The sequence below is a fragment of the Octopus sinensis genome, linkage group LG17 (assembly GCF_006345805.1).
Source record: "Octopus sinensis linkage group LG17, ASM634580v1, whole genome shotgun sequence".
Taxonomy (NCBI): domain Eukaryota; kingdom Metazoa; phylum Mollusca; class Cephalopoda; order Octopoda; family Octopodidae; genus Octopus; species Octopus sinensis.
The window spans coordinates 43011128-43031206 of record NC_043013.1 but is presented as its reverse complement, the minus strand read 5'-3'; the positions used below and the strand labels follow the sequence as shown (position 1 = coordinate 43031206).

The 20079-nt window shown below is 35.9% G+C and overlaps 1 protein-coding gene across 7 annotated transcripts in view; it reads right to left on the bottom strand.

Moving 5' to 3' along the window:
* The window catches only part of LOC115220778 (scaffold attachment factor B1), a 35085-nt gene extending 17551 nt beyond the window's left edge, over nt 1-17534 (bottom strand). For 2 of the 7 annotated variants that reach the window (XM_036510529.1, XM_036510524.1), the window contains exons 1-9: nt 17276-17534; nt 11299-11353; nt 10438-10466; nt 9853-9904; nt 7897-7903; nt 6983-7010; nt 5708-5947; nt 5355-5388; nt 294-888 (exon numbers count right to left, since the gene is read on the bottom strand). In XM_036510529.1, coding sequence (XP_036366422.1) covers nt 294-888; nt 5355-5388; nt 5708-5947; nt 6983-7010; nt 7897-7903; nt 9853-9904; nt 10438-10466; nt 11299-11353; nt 17276-17410 — 1175 coding nt within the window. In that variant the 5' untranslated portion in view covers nt 17411-17534. Of the gene's footprint in view, nt 1-293; nt 889-5354; nt 5389-5707; nt 5948-6982; nt 7015-7896; nt 7904-9852; nt 9905-10437; nt 10467-11298; nt 11354-17275 lie in introns of all 7 variants that reach the window. The other 5 variants (XM_036510526.1, XM_036510528.1, XM_036510523.1 and 2 more) reach the window with 5 other exon arrangements.
* Between the last annotated feature and the right edge of the window lie 2545 nt (nt 17535-20079).

Here is a 20079-nt window from a genome sequence, read left to right as displayed (position 1 = left end):
AGACTAGGAAAATGTCTATCATTGCTGTAATTAGTAGTTTGAACCTGAATCTAACAACCAAACCACATACACACATTCTCTTTTAAAATAACTCACGATTAGCCATGAGAGGATGTTCTCTGAAGAAAACCTACTTAAACAGGTTAACTTAAGGTTTAAGAAAATCTGTTCCCATTGGCAGTTGTAGACCCCAGTTGCAGTCAAGATGTCAACATCTGTTACCGAGAAGTAAGATCATTTAACTAATGACATCTTTGAATCAAAGCAGTGGGAAAGATGACATGAAAACCAACCTCTTCGACTTTACATCTTTATCATCTTTCTTTTCATCAGCCTTCTTCTCAGTTTGCCCTCCTTCTGTTTTACCTTTAGCCCTTTCTTCAACTTTGCTTCCATCTGTTTTCTTCGCTTCAGTTTTGCCACGCACTTTGTCCTTTGATGCCACAAGATCAGCATCTAAATCATTCTGTGTATCATCAACATGTACAATCAGTGATTCATTTTCTTCACCCTGTTGAGTGGTGGAAGTGTCCATACTGACTGTGTCTTTTAATGCAAATGGAACTTTATGTGGAACACTCGGTGTTGAAGGTAAATTGTCCGAAAGAGCTGTTTTGGCCACCTTATCTCCTTTCAGTTCATTACATTTTTGAGATGGAGTTGTGCTTTTCACACTGGCTGACAAGGATTTTTCTTCATTTTCTTCTTTATTATCATTCTCTGCTGCCGAGGATTTTTCTTCATTTTCTTCTTTATTATCATTCTCTGCTGACGAGGACTTTTCTTCATTATTTTCTTCTTTTGTGTCATTCTCTGTTGATGAGGACATTTCACTCTTTTCTTCTTTAGTATTTGTCTCCGCTGACGAAGATGACTGTTCTGGAGGCGCTACAGAAAGTTAATTTAGAATGAAATAGTTGATACGAAATGAAAACTTGTTAAATCTCACTCCACAACAGACTGTGCTGTGTTGAGAGTTTAAATAAAAAAATAAAGAATGCAATTAAGAAAACATTACTAATAAAAGCTCTTAGTCTAGTAATCCTACAGGATCAATGGACTATAAGCTCTATAGCTGAAATATGGATAATAATTATACTTCACATAGAAATTTAGCATTAAATATTCACTGCAGATGTCTTCAATCGTATTGCCCACAACATACATTCAAAATACAACTGAAGTACTTGTATAGAACAATGGACAAAGCTACAGGCTCTCAGAAATTACGGGATCTGGATATACGTTGGAACATACTACACTGCTTGTGCAATGGCAAGCGATATATATATGAGCATGTACTGTATCACTTGACTGTGTAACTACAAGCAGGATTGGCTTAGTAGACTTCAATAATTGTGCACTGTCTATGAAATGGCAAGTAATTTTATCAGAGATGCAATAAAATGACTGCAGTAGGTTTGATACCCATCACTAAGTCATCAGTCATTCAGAAAGATGACTTCTCACTTGTACTTAATATATACATATTACACTTTCTACAGATCTATAGAGAATAAAGTATTCTGTATCATTAAATGAAGAAAAGACGAATGTTCCGGAATAGGATATCAGTTGGTTGCCAGCCAGATCCCTACATGTAGAGTTTTTACCTACATCAAGATGCACTGAGAGTCACAAAAGCGTCCAGCTCAAAGATAAAGCAATAGCACAAGAATATGCTGGGGTTCCAATGACCTCTTCCATCAGCTACTTTGTATCTAGATATATGAATACAAACACAAAACACACACAGGGGTGCATGTAGTTATTTACAACAAAATTAAGTGTAAAGTAAAAATTAAAAAATAGACAAAATATATTTTCTGGAAATAGTACACATGTTCAATGAGATATATTAAAGAAGAAGGTTATTCATTAAACCACCCCCAGCCATCCTCCATGACGACCTTGGTGTGACCACAGAAAGATTTTATGTCAGTATCAAGTGGTTCTGAAACATGCTGCCCATCACATTCACAAAGGTAGCCTTCAAAGAATCCTTGGTATTCTCAGGCAGCCAAACACTGGTTGAAGTATAGTCCCACAGGAAGAGCTTGCCTCAAGCTCTATGGGAAGTGAGACGGAAGTGTGCGACATGGCCCTCAATACTTATGGCACCAAAAGGACTATCACAGATGATGTTCATCACCATGAGTTCCAAGACAGATTTCATGCTAAGCTACCTGTCATTTTCCACTGTTCAACTTCTAGTCCTGGTCAACATTTATCAAAGAAAAACTAAGGAACGACTGGTTTCTTGGCTTGAGATTGTCCAGCAAATGCTTCAATCAGAATACTTGGTTCTCCTAGGTTTTGCCAGACATGAACTGCTCTCTCCTCTCGCCTAGGACTGGTACATGACGTCCTCATGCACAACATGTCTTAAAGTGGATGCTACCACATTCAGATGCTTGGCAATGGACCTCATCAACTTACAAGGAATCACTGTTGTTCATGTCCTGGACTTGCTGGATGAACATAGCCATCCTGATGAGGCAAGACTACTGAAAATGTCTCGTACATCTTTGCCAGTGGTCTCTAGCTCTTTCCTGATCTTAAACATGAAGGGATTAGCCAAATTTAAAAAGCTGTCAGTCTCCAAGTCACTGTAGTTGGTGGCTAGGGAAACAAGCACAGCATGCCTTTACATTCCTATGTCAGATAGGAATATGACTTGTTGATTTGTCTGAAAGAGAAATGAGAAAGTTAAAATTTGGTATATGCCTTGTAAAATTGTTAGGTTGTTTTCCATTTATGCTCTGCTAAAATTGTGTTCACTAACACCTGGCATAACCAGTATATATAATTATTGAAATTACTGAAAACAAGATTTCTGTACAACGCAGTATCCTGATGCGCTGCTTCGGACTGCAGCATCCATTGCATAGTGCTTGTTAAGAGATACAGATGGAACAGTCATCCAGTGAAATATAGCCTCAGGAGGACATCCAGTTTCAAACAAATACACACAAAACCAATTCCAACTGTGTTAATTAAGGGATCAAGTAGTAGTTAGCAGCAACTCTGGATTCATAATTTCTATCTCCTTTTACCTCCACCAGCCTAGTGTCTTACAAATGTCATTGGTGCAGCCTCCTCTGACTAAACCAGAGTAAAGTTTTAAAACACACATATGTACAAAAGGTAAAATGTACAATCATATTATATATACAATATAAACACACACATATATACATATCTATACACACAAATACACACACATACACATATACGCACACAAACAGGGTGATTCAAAAGTCGCTATAAGAGCAACTATTTTTAATAAGAAACAGTTTTGTATTTAACTGTTTCTTATAAAAAAATAAATTTTTCCTATGTATGGTGACTTTTGAATCACCCTGCATATATAGACATATATACACACACAAATATATAAGTATACATATACACACATATGTAAGTACATATGTGTATACACATATATACATATACACACATATATACATATACACATTTAGACATACACACCACACATATATACCTGTACAAAACATTATATGACCATGTCTTAAATAGATTACTGTTCAGAAATGTAAGAAGAGGAGACAAGTGTGTATGTATATGTGTATATAGATATCTATATATATATATATCTCCAATCACAAATATATAATATATTCTGAATACAAGATTCAAAATTCTGAATTCAACTAATAGTTCTATTCCTTGAAAAAAGACCTGTCAAACATTATCTTGAATCAACAATTTTTCATCCATTATTTTACTAATTACGCTAAAATTAACATTCGCTTTTCATACAACTACTTCTGCAGGTGTTGTCATAAATTATTAGAAATTATTTTATGCTATTTTGTATACATTTTGATCTTGAAACATTAACAGATTAATTCTCCAACTTACATAACCAAGCTCACAACCATATTTTGAGTTTTGGTATCAGAGTGGAATGGCATGAATGAGCTAACATTCCAATTCTTCTTCTTTACGTATCTGGAGTATTTTGTTTACATCAGACAACAATTATTGGCAATACAAATGTTACAGAGATAAGGATCAGACAACTATCTAAATCCTGGTTTTAATTCTGCTCCTAAATGATATTTCAATTTCATATTATTGCACTATAAAAAGCACGAATTTCACACAATCTTATTCCACCTCATCTATAAATGAAGTCACCTTTAGCTTATGTTAAAGCAACAAAGCAATATTCAAAACATGGCATGCATCCCCATGAAAAACTCTGAATTTGATGAAAGAAGTAGATATCCAAAATTATACATCTAAATCTAATTTTAACCCTTTAGCATTGTAACTGACCAGATCTGGTCTAAATATTCACCCTGCTTTATATTCAAACTGGCCAGATCCAGCATCTCACACCTACACAACAATGTCACTCTAAAACTCAATGCTATGAGGTAATGAAGTATTAATTCAAAACAATGTGCATAAATAAGCATTGCATTTGACAGAGTAATATAATTGCTAAAGGGTTAAACTATACAAGAAGCAAAAATAACAAGCAAGTGATACTGCAACACAGGATATGAAAAAGAAAACTACTGATGAATTAAAACTACACATACACACACACCCACATATACTATAGCAGAGGAGAATTGACTATCCTTATCAAAAAGGAAAGGTTAAACAAAATTTTTGCTTTTACAATGCCTTGAAATTTTATTATCAGTGCCATTCATTTACACTTTTTGATGTTACAGAGATATTTATCAGCTTTGTTTTTATTGGTAATTCTTATCAACAACTTTTCTTATGATTGTGATTTGAAAAGACCTGCAGCAGTATGCTGAAGATTGGACATAATCTCTTGTGGGTAAGAAATGTAAAATAAAGTTTATCATAAACAACATAAACAATTTGTAATATAATAGCTTTCAATGTTTCAAACAGAAATTATTTTTATTTAATGAAAATTTAATAAAATCTAATCATAAGTAAGTGAAATTATGCTAAATACAACTAAATTGAAAACTTTTTTCCCCTAGCTATATCGGCAATTCTAAAAACTTTTGGGTGCGAATTTTACATGAGTAGAAGCTTTTTTTAACAAATTTTATCCTGAAAATCACAAGTGCGCAATTTACATGGGTTTTTACAGTAGTAGTTGACTATCATATATTGAACCAATATAGTTCATTCTAAACTAGAAATTTATATGACTTCTATAAGAAACCTTCATTAACAATGTATATATTATTGGCAAAACTCAGTTTGTGTGAATATTATAGTTGGTTGAGTTTTGTTACTTTCGCTGAAAGGTGGAGAATGGCTCAACAGTTTAAGGTCAACCAAAGTATACAAAATGATAATTTTAGGAAATTTAATGCATATGAATGACATACCTGTGGTATCCATTAATGGTCCACCAGGCTCTTCCTAAAAAAGCGAAGAAAATACCTGACATGACTAACAGCAACAAATGATGAAACAAAATACATACAGTTGTATTACATTGCTTATCTTTATATCGAATGTAATTGTGTAAATGTATGAAGATATTTGGATCTCAAATAGTTTTCTGTTTGAAGAGTTAATGAAATTTGTAACTGGTTAACTGTTAAATGTAAGTAACTACCAAACCTAATCAAAAATTATTTTCATACATATTATTAAGTTAAAAATGCCAAATCCAAAACTAATTATGAAGTAGTGTAATTTAGTTAATAGAACAATAGCTGTAGTAAATGTTCATTACCTGCAGATCAGTACAAGTGTCTTTGTCCGTATCTAAAGATATAGGTAGTTCCTCTTTAAACTGGTCTTTATCAAAGGTGTTATCTGTCAACATATCTGATGGTTTGGTATCGCTTGAAAGCAGTCGATCCTCAGTAAGGTCTTCCACAGAAGTTTTGTCAGGGATCAAAGAGTACCCATCTGTATTCGTAGTGTTTAAGAAGACATCTGTTAATGCCACATTAGATGTCTCTGATTCTTTCTAAAAATTAAAACAAAACAGGTTTCTGTTAACCATCAACACTGAATCATCCTATATTTATCCTTTGCTCACTGTAATATCCATTAGTACCTTATTCTTATTCAATGCTTAAATTATTACTGTATTCCATTTTCACTATAAGGAATTTTATAGTATTATTATAGAATAATAGTACTTTCTTCTTTGAGATTCACAGTGATCATTGCTGTGCTACAGGTAAAGCTCTTTTCAGTTATGAAATTCAACTGTTATTAATGACCACAGTACGTCTGTGTACTTCCTTTTCATGGATAGCATTATCAAACTGACATTGAAATTCTAACACTAAAGTAAACTAAGTGAACACATCACAGTAGAGTATGATCATCAGGTGAGATCTAAGTGTTTCTGAATCCTAGCAGTTTTTGCAACTTTGCAGGTTAAGCACTAAAAAGGGTTCAGTTCAAGATTATTCCCTAATAAGTGCAATGATTCTGTCTTTGCTGAATGAGTAAAGATTATCATGTACCCAGTGGAGAATGTTTCCCACTGTTTTATTCATGGAAACAATGGAAGCTTGATAGGAGCTGTTTAGGCAATGTGTGGTTGATGCCAAAGTAGGGAAGATAAATTAAATGGCATTATAGGCAGAGGAATGGGGGTTGTTGGATGACAAGTAAATCGTTTTATAAAAACAGAGGTGTGGGCTTGGTAGATGAAATCTAAACAAGCACATCATACACACACACCTCTGTATACTACAATCTGACAGGAAGCACAGAGTCTCTGTCAACCAAACAGATTAACAAGGCATTGGACAACTTGGTGTTCTAGTAGGACACTGGCCAAAGGTGCCATGCAATAAGGCTGAACCTGAATCCACATGGTTGCAAAGTAAGCTTCTTAACCACACAGCCATGCCTGTGCACACACAATAGATTTTTGTTACTAAGCCAGAGCAAATACCTCCAAAAAAATAATATACAAAACAGTGACATTTGGAAAATACATAGAAGACAGACATTGATATGCAAAAATATGACAAAATTCACCAACTTCATCCATGTTGTCTGTAGTATGTTCGCTTTCTGGAAATAAAAAAAATAATTCAACATCAGTTCAGTAACTTCAGCATTATACATCATTCAGTTACACAAACCTATATTACACACATCTGAACACAGACTAAAACAGTTTCACACAACTGTGTATGACATAACATTGAATTAATCAATCTACACTACATAATACTAATATACACTGGTGTGTGTAACCGTATTATTTAAAATTTCAGTCTAAAATTCAGTTACACACACCTGAATATGAGGACATTGTATTACATATTAACTAGTTATTACATTGGCAGAAAGGGTCCTAATGCACTCCTTGCCCATACAATATATTACCGTGAAGAGTGTAATTTGTCAGCTCAGCAGACAGAGATAAAACAATCTAAGGAGAATAACACAACTAATTTATTTACAGTATAAAAGCTTTATATCGTGCCACAGGTTGGTATAGATAAATTATGCAGTGGAGTTTTAATCAATGTGTTCACAGACATACTTCGCGAAACTACCAAAAACGCTCTCTGCCCCACTATTACTGACTTCTACTCTTTCTAAGAGTTTGACCAATCCATTCTTCCAATCCCCCAGGAGTATCAATGACTCTCACCACAACATCTCCCTCTTTGAGATTGACTTCCGTTGGAAGTTTTATTCATTTTTCTAGTATCTTTTCCACAATATCAGCCTTTCCACACAGTATCGGTCCGGAATTTGAAATTAGGAATTTTTATTTCTTTTTTAAGTCATCACTTTTATAATCTGATGACTTGTTGCCAGATGTTTTAACATAATTCTCACCTGAGACTTAGGTAATATTTTCATTTATTTTTGCACACAGCACTCTTATTTTGCGTTGTACTAAGCTTTCTTGTTTTTCACTCAAACGGACTACAGTGCAACTTTTTAACTCCAAGAAGACATCTCCTCTAGCTGGTTAACACAGCACCGCTGTGTCCAATATATTGTGAGCAGGAGAATCAAACCCTTACCAATTTCTAGCAACAGAACCAACACACAGTTATTCGAAAAACTACCATTACGGCAGCTTACGTGTTTAGTGCAAGCTCAATGCAGAACTAATACACCAACTTTTACCAAACCGCTTCTGCCAACTTACTGCCTTTTCATAGGACATGATAGTATTTTACTTGAGGTACTTTGGCTGCTGAGTGCACAACATCTACCAGCTGTCACCAATTTCTCAATGTCCCGGTGCATGCAACAGATTGTACTGGGTTACATGTTACCAGTAGTGTCCAGGAGTGACTTGACCTTCTCCTGGGTTATAAATAAATTCTCCAATTGAATTTGCTGCACTGTCTGATGAGAATGAACCTGAAGCAATTTCAGAATTCTTCAACATTACTTCCAGTAACTATTGGTATTGTTGTTGTTGCTGTAGTTGTTGATATTTTAACTGCTGTTGTTGCTGTTGCAACTGCACCACGCAAGCCAACAAGTATTCCATGTTAAATAATTTTTTCTTCAGTTTCATACCAAAAAAGAAAAAAACGTCCTATGCAAGCTTTGAATATCTCGTGCCACAGGTTGGTATAGATAAATTATGCAGTGGAAGTTTAATCAATGTGTTCACACAACATATTTTGCGAGACTACCAAAAACACACCACTCTACTACTATCCTCTACATTTTATAAGAGTTCGGCAAGTCTATTCTTCCAATTCCCTTGGGGCGTCAATGACTCTTGCCACAACAAAAAGTTATCATGACTGATACATCTCACAGTGTTATCACCAATGTTCTTGCAAGAATCATCATCATTTAACATCCATCTTTGATGCTGGCATAGGTTAAACTGTTTGACAGGATCCAACAGAGCCAGAGAATTGTGTCAAGCTCCTATGTCAGCTCTGACATGGTTTGGATGCCCTTCTAAATGTCAACCACTGTACTCATTGTTCTAGGTGCTTTTTCCATGACACCAACACTAGGGAGGTCACCAAGTAACTTGCAAGATGGGGGAAAAGAACCCAGCATTGAATGTGACTGCAGTAGAGTTGGAAGTTATGCCAGGTGTTGAGAGGCCAGAGTATGATAGAGAGACAGGCACAGGTGTCTTCTTATAGAGAAAATACATGGCTACCCCACATTATGTAAGGGTGGGTGGGAGTAAGTGGAAAGAAGACAGTGATGGTAGTGACAAAGTGTCAGAGAGTACTCTCAAGATAAAACAAGGAGAGTATAGGAGAGAATATGGACAGCAGGTCAGGACAGATGGGTGGGTATGTTCATCACACTGAGAAATGAGAGTGATAACAGATGGTTAGAGAAGGGAGTGGAGTGGAGGTGGATGTAGTAAAGGAACAATGCTGGAGGTGTGGTTGATCATAAATATCAGTATGAGAGGAGAAAGGCAGGTGGAAGGAATAGGAATGGCTCAAGAAGGAAGAGGTGACAAGTGGCAGTGCAAGAAAGGTAGAAAGCAGCAGTATAATAAACCCGTAGATAGACTAGAAAATAGAGAGATTATGAGTGGGGAGGCTCAGTAGAGGGAGAGAGAGAGAGAGAGATGTACAGTGACAGAGATGAATGTCAGAAGTATGCAGAGATGACTATAGAGAATGGGAGACAAAGGTGTGGGGAGGCCATCAACACCAACCCAAGACGGTATGACAATGATAGTAGATACAAGAAAATGTTAAAGATGAGGTATGGCAGTCTTAAAATGTAACTCAGAAAAGAGAAGGGAAAGCAATAAGTAGAGGGAGAGAGAGGGCTGATCAGACAACAATAAAATTTGAAACACACACCACATAATATATACACATACAATCTTAACACACATAAATGCATATACAAAATCTGTATCTTTAGTTATATAATTCTGATACTTACTAATATCTTCAGTAGACTGATTTTCTTCCAGATATTTCTCTTCACAGAAAGCCTAAAATTGTCAAAATACCAAGTTAACCAATAGAAAAGTCCACATAGACATGACTGCTAAAATGTCTAGAGAAAGTGACACATTATATAATTTGTTGTGTAATTATATATAATTTTTTTATATATAATTAAAATGAGATGTGTGTGTGTGAGAGAGAAAGAATTGATGTAGAAAGGAAATGAAAGTATTCTCAGAAAAATGCTGATATAAAACATCTGTGAATTCTATTAAAAATCAGGTTAATACAATTAACTACCTTTTAATTTTTACCTGTTTCAGTCATTGGGCTGCAGCCATGGTTTAACTGAATAAATTGTCCCTAGTATTTACATTTTTAAGTCTTGTACTAATTGTATAGGAGTGATTTGCCAAACTAACATTGGCTGTGAAACAGCATGGAATGAGAATGGGGCAAAATTCTTCAATGGTATTTTATGTAATTTAGTGAAATTATTAAGCAAGACTAAGTTGAGATAATTACAAGTCCAAAAAAACTGTTAGAAATAAATTTAGGAAAAAAAGAAAAAGCTCACCTCAACGTTTACTAACGCAGCTAAATTGTCTGAAAAATAACAAGAACATTTATTTAAGAGAAATGAAATGAATATCAAATTTGATATCTAATTATAAATTAACCTATACATAATGGAATCATGCCATTTTCTTCAAAGATTAAAACTCCAGCAAATTCAGTACTAGCAAGAAAGTGTGCATTCATGGAGAGCTGGAGGGATGAGTGAATGGTTGGGTGGCTGGAACTAAATACATATACATATATATATTTATGAGATGTGTCATTAGTTTGTATAAAATATTTAAATTTAATTGAATTATAATTGTTCACTATATTGTTTTTGTTCTATATATATATATATATATATATATATATATATATATATATATATATATACCGGAGTAAACACATAAATGTGAAACAAGGTGGAAAAAAGAGTACTCAAATACCAGTGGTAGAGTAATATGCTTTATTTAAAGCAGCAGAAAATTCAACAAAACCCGGGAAACTCAGAGTAACAGGTTTTGTTGAATTTTCTGCTGCTTTAAATAAAGTATATATATATATTCTTTCATCTTTTACTTGTTCCAGTCACTGGACTAAGGCTATGCTCAGGTACTGCCATGAAGGTTTTAGCTGAACAACTCTACCCCAGTGATTATTTTCTCTAAGTCTGGGACTTTTGGACAGCTTGGACTTCTAGTAGAGGACACTTACCAAAGGTGTCCTGCAACAAGGATGAATCTGAAATCACATGGTTGCAAAGCAAGCATCTTATGTATACAGCCATGCCTGCACACACACACACACACACACACATTGATATAAAACCAAAAGAAACAAAATAACCATAACCAAAATAAATGACATGGAACTGCACCTGATTTCTCTTCACTTCCTTCGGTATCTTTATGATTTTCATCACTTTTCAGAGCCTGTGGCAAAGAGATAACAAAAGCACTGATGAGTTCCTTCAACCTCCATTAGCACAACATCTCTATCAATTGTTGGTACAGAAACCATTAGATATCTGAAGTAACACACACACACACATCATCATCATCAATCTATTACCATCTGGTTTTAAATGCTAGCACAAATTGTATTGGTTTGCTATATAACAAATTAATCATATTAGTTTTAGTAATAGGAATGATAGCAATAAGTGTGTGGTGACTCCTCTCTCGTAAGACCAGTTTTAAGAGTGGGAGCCATTTCCTTTCAATCCTAGTTAAACCTTTTTGTTTTTTTAAAATCATATTTCTGTTGAAATACACTGTGTTTGTTGCAACTAATTCTGAAAATAACAAAAGACTCAGTAAAAGAACTGTTCATTATTAAACTGGTATTTAGGTAAATGGTTAGTGAGAGTAATGCAAACCATGTATGGAGACGCAGACAGTGAAGTGTGGGTTGGCAAAGAGTTCAGCAAAGAATTTGCAGAGCAAGTAGATATTCTTCTGGGCTGTTCTTACCTCCCACCAATTTAATAGTCTTCTAAACCATAACAGTGAAGTTTAAGATTATGCCCATGAAAGCTCTTGAAGCTGAGTGCAGTTTTGTGCCTGCAGAAAGGAACAAGGCAGACGTTCTAACCAGAATGAGAAAGGTCTGGTTGGTAAAGCTGGAAAATTTAAAGCAGGGGATAACTGCAGTGTGCCAGTTAAAGGACTTGAAGCTAAGGAGACTGCATGCCATGCATCATATGGGCATGGATAGAACCCTGTATCTTGCCAGGAGGATTGATGCTGATGTTACTAGGCAGAGCATCCAAAAGGTGGTCGGGAATTGCAATAGGTGTCAATCTGTTGGCCCTGCTCTGGATGTGCACAAGCAGGGAAATATCTCAGTAGAGTACAACTGGAGACGATTAGCAGTGGATGTAACATTATCAAACGATCAAAGCCATGAGAGAAGGGGGGGTGCGCATCTCACTGCTGGAAGCAGTATTCTGGTACAATATGTCGCCTTGATCAGGACAGGCCAAAGAGTCCATGCCATGGCGAGCTGGCAGAAATGTTAGCACACCAGGCGAAATGCGTAGCCGTATTTCATCTGCCGTTACATTCTGAGTTCAAATTCCGCCGAGGTCGATAAATTAAGTACCAGTTACGCACTGGGGTTGATATAACCTACTTAATCTGTTTGTCTGTCCTTGTTTGTCTCCTCTGTGTTTAGACCCTTGTGGGTAATAAAGAAACAGGTATTTCGTCTGCCATTACATTCGGAGTTCAAATTGCGCCGAGGTTGACTTTGCCTTTCATCCCTTCGGGGTTGATAAATTAAGTACCAGCTGTGTACTGGGGTCGATGTAATCGACTTAATCTCTTTGTCTGTCCTTGTTTGTCCCCTCTATGTTTAGCCCCATGTGGGCAGTAAAGAAATAAGAAAGAGTCCATGCCACACAGAGCGATAGTTAGATATGAATGGCAGCATCCAAATAAACCATCAGAATGCCAAGTGGAAGAGATCCTATCTTTGTGGAGGTCGGAGATGAAGTCTGAGTCAAGCTCCCGAAGGCACACTGTACATCTCAGTGGAACAGTAATGGCTGTTAACTCCAAAAATAATGTTTCTGTGGATGGAATGCCGCGTCACATTTTGGATGTTCACAGGAGTGTCGTTTTGTTAGACGATGAAGGTGGAGGAGAGGAAGAGAACGAGGCTTCCTCCTTATGGATATCACAGTGTGAGGAATCCACCTGGGTGGATAGCAGGTTTTGACATGAAGTGAGGTGATCTTGGAGATTAGTGGTGGGGGTGTGTGGAGATGAGATGAGCCGGAAGGAAAGGGCTGTGATGTCAACGGTCAAGGGGCTTGAATTGAACAAGATGGGCGAGAGAGGAAGTGAGGGAAAGAAGACCAGGGTCGTCCTCATTTGCCTTGGAGCTCGCGACTAACAGACGTGAGGCGAGGATTAGCATTAGCAACTGCTATCTTTGGATGCATGGGCAGGGCGTGAGTTTGGGATTGAGTACAGCTTGACAGCAGACGACGCGAAGGTAGGTGTACAGTTCCCTCGTACAAAACTTACCTAGTGGATAACCGTGGCAAAAATAAAATATGAACGCTCAAAGACAATTAAATATATGTAAAAAGGATCGTTATTGAGTTGTGCATTTGTTACCCAGGCCAGGGCCTCTAAATGTACTTTCGTTCCATTCCTGGTAATAAAACTAGTTCCCTATATATCATTCTCTGGCTAAATTCTTCGCCACACACCGTATAGTTGAGTCTAAAAATTGATTAAATTTTTGTGGGCCCTAAAAATTTAAGTAGAAATAAAAAAATTTTAATGAAAGCAATAAATAAATAAATGAAAGCTTTTAAATTTTCAACAGCGAAGCTTCTTAAAAGTAACAGCTGATATATTTTATATAAAAGTTTGGCATTCTTTCGATATAACTCGACAAAATCAAAACATTTCAATTCGGGTATTTCCGAGGAAGCAAATGACAGTCCGATTTTGTTTTCTGCTTGGAAATTTGCGGATTTTACATACACACATGAAACAGGTGAGACCAAATATGCAAGGCTTTTACCTTCAAGTTTAAAATGATAATTTCGTTATATATATACTCTACAACCCACGGAAATACCTGAAGTGAAATGTTTTGATTTTGTCGAGTTATATCGAAGGAATGCCAAAAGTTTTCCCCAGTTCATAGAAAAGGTTATTCTTGTTTATTTTCAAGCCGGGGTCAACTTTATTTTTCATGGTTTCAGGTTCGGTAAAATGAAATACGTTCAAATACTGGAAGCAATGTAATCGACGAACACCTCACCTAAAATTTCGAAGTTCATGTTTTAGCAGAAAGGATTATTATTTGTTTTGTTTTAGTATAACAAAAAAAACCCTTTTTTTTTTCATTGAAAGAAATTGCTAATAGATATTGAAATGCAGTCAAAAGAAATGTTTATGCGTAAATATTAAAATGTCTTGTAAGAGACGGAAGGACAAATCGGTTAATATAGGGCGTAACAAATATCAGAAAATCAAAAAAAAATGTGTGTAATAGGTGTAAAACAACTTCCTATGAACGAATATGAAAAAAAAAATTCGCGCACGCGAAAGGGGGGTGGGGGAGAGGCCTCGGAAAATTCACATCGGGAAGTTCCGAAAGCGTCTGAGGAGCTGACCCGGGCACCAAAACAAAAAAAAAATAGTGTAATATGTGTAAAACAATTTGCTCTAAACGAATATGACAAAAAAAAATGCGCTCTCGCGAAAGAGGGGTGGGGGAGAGGCCTCGGAATATTTATATCGGGAATTTCCGAAAGCGTCTGAACCGGGCACAAAAACAAAAACAAAAACAGCGAAATAGTGTAAAACAACTTGCTCTAAACGACTATCATGAAAAAAATGCGCGCTCGCGAAAGGGGGGTGGGGGAGAGGCTTCGGAAATTTCACATCTTCAGTCCACGGCCTTTAAACTAAGAAAAAATAGTGTAATTGGTGTAAAACTACTTGTTCTAAACGAGTATCAAGAACACACACTCACACATGAATCATAAACTCCGTATTTCGCAAAAAAAAATAAATAAAGAGAAGAAATTCTGGAAAAAGTGAAGAAATGTTGGATCTCCGCCATGTGAATCAAAATACGTGTCAGAAACATCTTGAAATACTACAGAAATTATGTTACGAAAATGATAATGTATACATACCTCTTTGAGTGGTCCATCGATAATGATGATAAAGAAATAAGTTGGATTTGAACTCAGAATATTGACTAACACAACTACATACTACAAGACTCAAAATATTCAGCCAAGTCACCACCCTTTAACTAGCAATAATAATAACATCAATAACATAACAGCCAAAAGATTTATTTGTTCTGAAAATAACAATCATAGTAAATAAATATGTTCTTTAATATTCACATTCATGTGCACAGTTAAACACACTTACATACAAACAGTCACGCATGCATAATACAAAACGGAACACATAAATGAAGGATGCATTACTTAGTATATATTACATCTAGAGAATTTTGATTAATAAGTCAAATATGCAAATTATAAAGATAATTAATTGCTTTACTAAACAGTGTTGTAAAGGTGAAAAAATAAATTTGGGAAAAAAATACACGCCAAAACTAATTAATAAAGGATAATTAGGGAAGGATTGACACAAAATAATAATTTTTTCTGTCTCTTTTTTTCTGATAAATGCATCTTAATAAGTGAGAAGAATTGCATATATCTGAACTATTTCAAAGAAAAGCATGAATTTAAGGTTTAAAATAGCTTTAACCAAGGAATGAGATCCAACATTTCTTCACTTTTTCCAGAATTTCTTCTCTTTATTTTTTTTTTTTGCGAAATACGGAGTTTATGATTCATGTGTGAGTGTGTGTTCTTGATACTCGTTTAGAACAAGTAGTTTTACACCAATTACACTATTTTTTCTTAGTTTAAAGGCCGTGGACTGAAGATGTGAAATTTCCGAAGCCTCTCCCCCACCCCCCTTTCGCGAGCGCGCATTTTTTTCATGATAGTCGTTTAGAGCAAGTTGTTTTACACCTATTACGCTGTTTTTGTTTTTGTTTTTGTGCCCGGTTCAGACGCTTTCGGAAATCCCGATATAAATATTCCGAGGCCTCTCCCCCACCCCTCTTTCGAGAGCGCATTTTTTTTTGTCATATTCGTTTAGAGCAAGTTGTTTTACACATATTACACTGTTTTTTTTTTGTTTTGGTGCCCGGGTCAGCTCCTCAGACGCTTTCGGAACTTCCCGATGTGAATTTTCCGAGGCCTCTCCCCCACCCCCCTTTCGCGTGCGCGAATTTTTTTTTTCATATTCGTTCATAGGAAGTTGTTTTACACCTATTACACACATTTTTTTTTGATTTTCTGATATTTGTTACGCCCTATATTAACCGACAAATCTTATGTTTAAAAACTGATTCTTTTTTTCTGTTCAATTACGACCCGTGTGAAATATTTTCATACTTCAGTCTTCTAGGTTCAAGTACAAAGGGAAAATACGGTTATCTAAGGATCTGGAAACTGATTAAAGTTTTCTTTCATAATTCTTTCAACTATGGGCAGAAGGCCTAAGCATTTGGAGGGAGACAGCCGATTACGATGATCGTCTGCTCAACTGATACTTATCTTAATCAACTCCGAAAGGACGAAATTCGAAATGTTTCAGAATGCAGGATATAATAAAATGGCTAATACCAGATTTTAATTATTCTTCGAATTACATGTTTCAAAATATGAACTATAATAATGAAAGGAAAAAGATTTTATATGGGGATGCTAGTGAAGATACGAGAGAGAGAGGTGATTTTTTATTATTTATTTTTTATTGTTCTTCTAACAAGCTTTCCCCCATTAAAATTTACCTTATTTCGAGTTCGTGGTGCAAAAAGTAATTCATAAATCGCGGCGAAAACAGTGAAAATCCAACTTTTGTGGGTGAGCTTTGAGCTTGTTTCGAAACTCCGCCATTACGCATCAGTTTTTCGCCGTCCGTTCACAACTGATATTATATTCCATTAGATTCCCGTAAATAAGGGAAATGCTGCTGGTGACCAGGGGTAGATAGATATACAACGAAGGACTTTCATACTTAGTAACAAATAATCAATTATGCTTTTATAAAATACAAACAAAAGTCATTATAACGGTTTGTGTTTAAAATGGCTACAAATGACTTTCGCCACAATGAAACCATCAATTTTTTTCAACACTCATAGGTTTATTTTGATCTGTTAGACATTTTTGCACGAGTTTTGAAGGTTCAAGAAACCTCCAACATTATTATAATTATAATACTATGTTTTTATATATATATATATTATACATAATAAACACCGTCGCTCATTAAGATCGCTCTTACCTTTTCTAAACGTTCCAACAACACGGCCTTTACTCCAGTCTTGTCCAGACCTCGTTTCTCCAGTTCACTGCGGAGATCCACAACCCTGAGATCTATCAACTTGTCACTGGAGATCTCACCACTTGCACTGGCCATGATATATGTAAGTGAATGTCGAGATTTGTTTAATCCACTGGTTTCACGTTGAAGCAGAAACTTGGTTAGGACGCAATTCTGTTTTAATATTTTGCTATACAACAGTTAGCTCCCTTCTATCCGTGGTGACGTTGAGGCTACTTCTTTTAGTGTTGCCACCAGATGGCACAAAGCGTCAAGCCTGATATTTGGTCCATTCCTAAGAGATCTCCACTATCTCTTCCGTAATTCTTCAAACTTTGTTCTCTTTTACGGAACTCTACGTTCCTGAAAATTTTTCCACAAGGGGGAAATCGAATCTTGGTGGCTATCACTGATTTGTACATTTTAAAATGAAGTGAAAAATTTCAAATTTGTCACGCTGAAACTGAACTGAGTCATTTATTGCAGAAATATAGTTAGAAAAATGTTAGAGTGATTCAAAGTTTGATGAAGAGGGTGGCAACAAGTTGACCTAACATATATAGTATAATGCTTTGAATGTGTTCATGAAAGCATTCAGCAAGCCAATGGCCCCTGTTTTCCCAATGTAAAAGAATGCCATAAAGTTTGTAGTTGATAGTATTTGAGGCTGAAAGATGAGTAACAGAAGTTTGGAGTGAGGCGGTACTGTGGCTTAGGCCCAGTGATGGTTGGTGTAGTGTTAATTTAGGGACAGGTCAGGGCGGCAAGCTGGCAGGATCATTAGCACGCCAGGCAAAATTCTTAGCGACATGCCATCCATCGTAACATTCCAAGTTCAATTCATCCTTTTGGGGTCGATAAAATTAGTACCAGTCGAGCACTGGAGTCAACGTAGGTATTTCATGATGATCATTTACAGGAAAAGAATTTAGTAGATTGGCAGTATCAGTTTATGGCTGGCCTTTATTCTACGATTTAAGTGCTTATGATTATGTAAAAACAATTATTTCTTGCATTGTAGTAGGAATTTCGAGGGGTGGGAGAAAAGGGTTTCTGTTATCTTCAGAAATGTAAACAAAGCCACTTACGGTACTTATACCGAAGGATCGCCCAAAAAAAAAAACAATACTCTTGTTATATAGATTTCGAATTTAGGCACAAGGCCTGCAATTTCAGAGGAAAGATAATTTGATTACATCGACCCGGAAAGGAAGAAAGGCAGAGTTGATGCGGGAGGAATTTGAGCTCCGAACATAGAGAATCTAGTCTTTCTCATTCGCAAAATGAGCCCCTTTTAATTTTGCTCAGATTGCTTTCAGTTTTGGTGTATCAATGCAACTCTGAATTTTGGTTACGATCAACCAATTACTTTATCTCGTAAATTAAAGAATCTGATGTTATTTGGAAATAAAGTTGGGAAATTTGGGTAATTTTAGCCAATCAACAGACAGCGAGGCATTAACAGCTTGTTACCATGACAACCGCATGTTATGTTGTGTTTCACCCGCATTTTTATAATATTGACGGGAGGCCCCTAAATCATGTAATAACTGCGAGAAATGAAATTAGAAAATGAATTTATTTTAAATTAATTGACAAATAAGTACAATTCTTGAATTGTTGTCATCAGGCTTGCCAGCGTGGATGCCTGGTGCAATAAATGTGTGAATCTGAGAGGGGAATATGTTACATAAATTCATAATTAACTGATCCTCCTGTATTTTCTTTTATCCAAAGCCAGGAACTTTTCAGCACCTGCCTCATACAATGACTCTACCAAGTTACTTGGATGAATTAGTATCAATTACACACACACACAATGCATGGATTAATTTACGTAACCATATATGAGTATCATTTAAACTATATACCTAAAAAAAATAAATAAACAAGGTACTACTTAAGAAGAGTGGTCCCAATGCGCGTACTCGCGCTAGCTAGTCGCGACTAGCCGATCCTTACTTTGTGTTTTATTTACTTTGTTTTTAAAAAAATGGATCTTTTCCTTTTGAACGGCACTTTGTAACATAATTTCTAGGTAACTAAAAAGTTTTAAACTTCGTATACTGGTAGAATGTGTTTATAAAACATCATTTTCTCTTGGCTTTATTGAGAAAATTCTATAGTTTATAAGATATTTCGTCTGAAATGTTTTGCATTTCGGCAATTTTAACCAATCAGTTACCTCCACTGACGTAAATAACATTCTGTGCATAATGAATATGTCCCTCCTTTAAGAAACAGATTGGGTTTATTTACATTTGTGAAGAAAAAAGATACCCTTCCCCCACCCCTAACCCTAAATCTAAAATAGATTGAAATGCAATAGATCGATGCTAGGGTTATAATTATGGGTGACAATTTCATACGACACTGCTACGGAAAATGGGATTTTTTTTTCTAGCGGTGTCAAATGAAAATGTCACCCATAATTATGGCCCTAGTATTGATCTATTGCATTTCAATCTATTTTAGATTTAGGGTTAGGGGTTGGGGAAGGGTATCTTTTTTTTCTTCACAAATGTAAATAAACCCAATCTGTCTTCCTTTTCAAATTTAGTGCATTTGTAACTACATGAGGCAATTTCAGAAGAAGTATTTAGCCAAAAATAAACCTCTGTACTTGGCTTTTGTAGACATGGAGAAAGCCATTGACAGGGTCCCCTGCTCCCTTATCTGCTGGGCTATATGGAAGCTACAGATAGATAAGTGGTTGGTGAAAGCTGTACAAGCCATGTACAGGGATGCTGTCAGTAAGGTGAAAG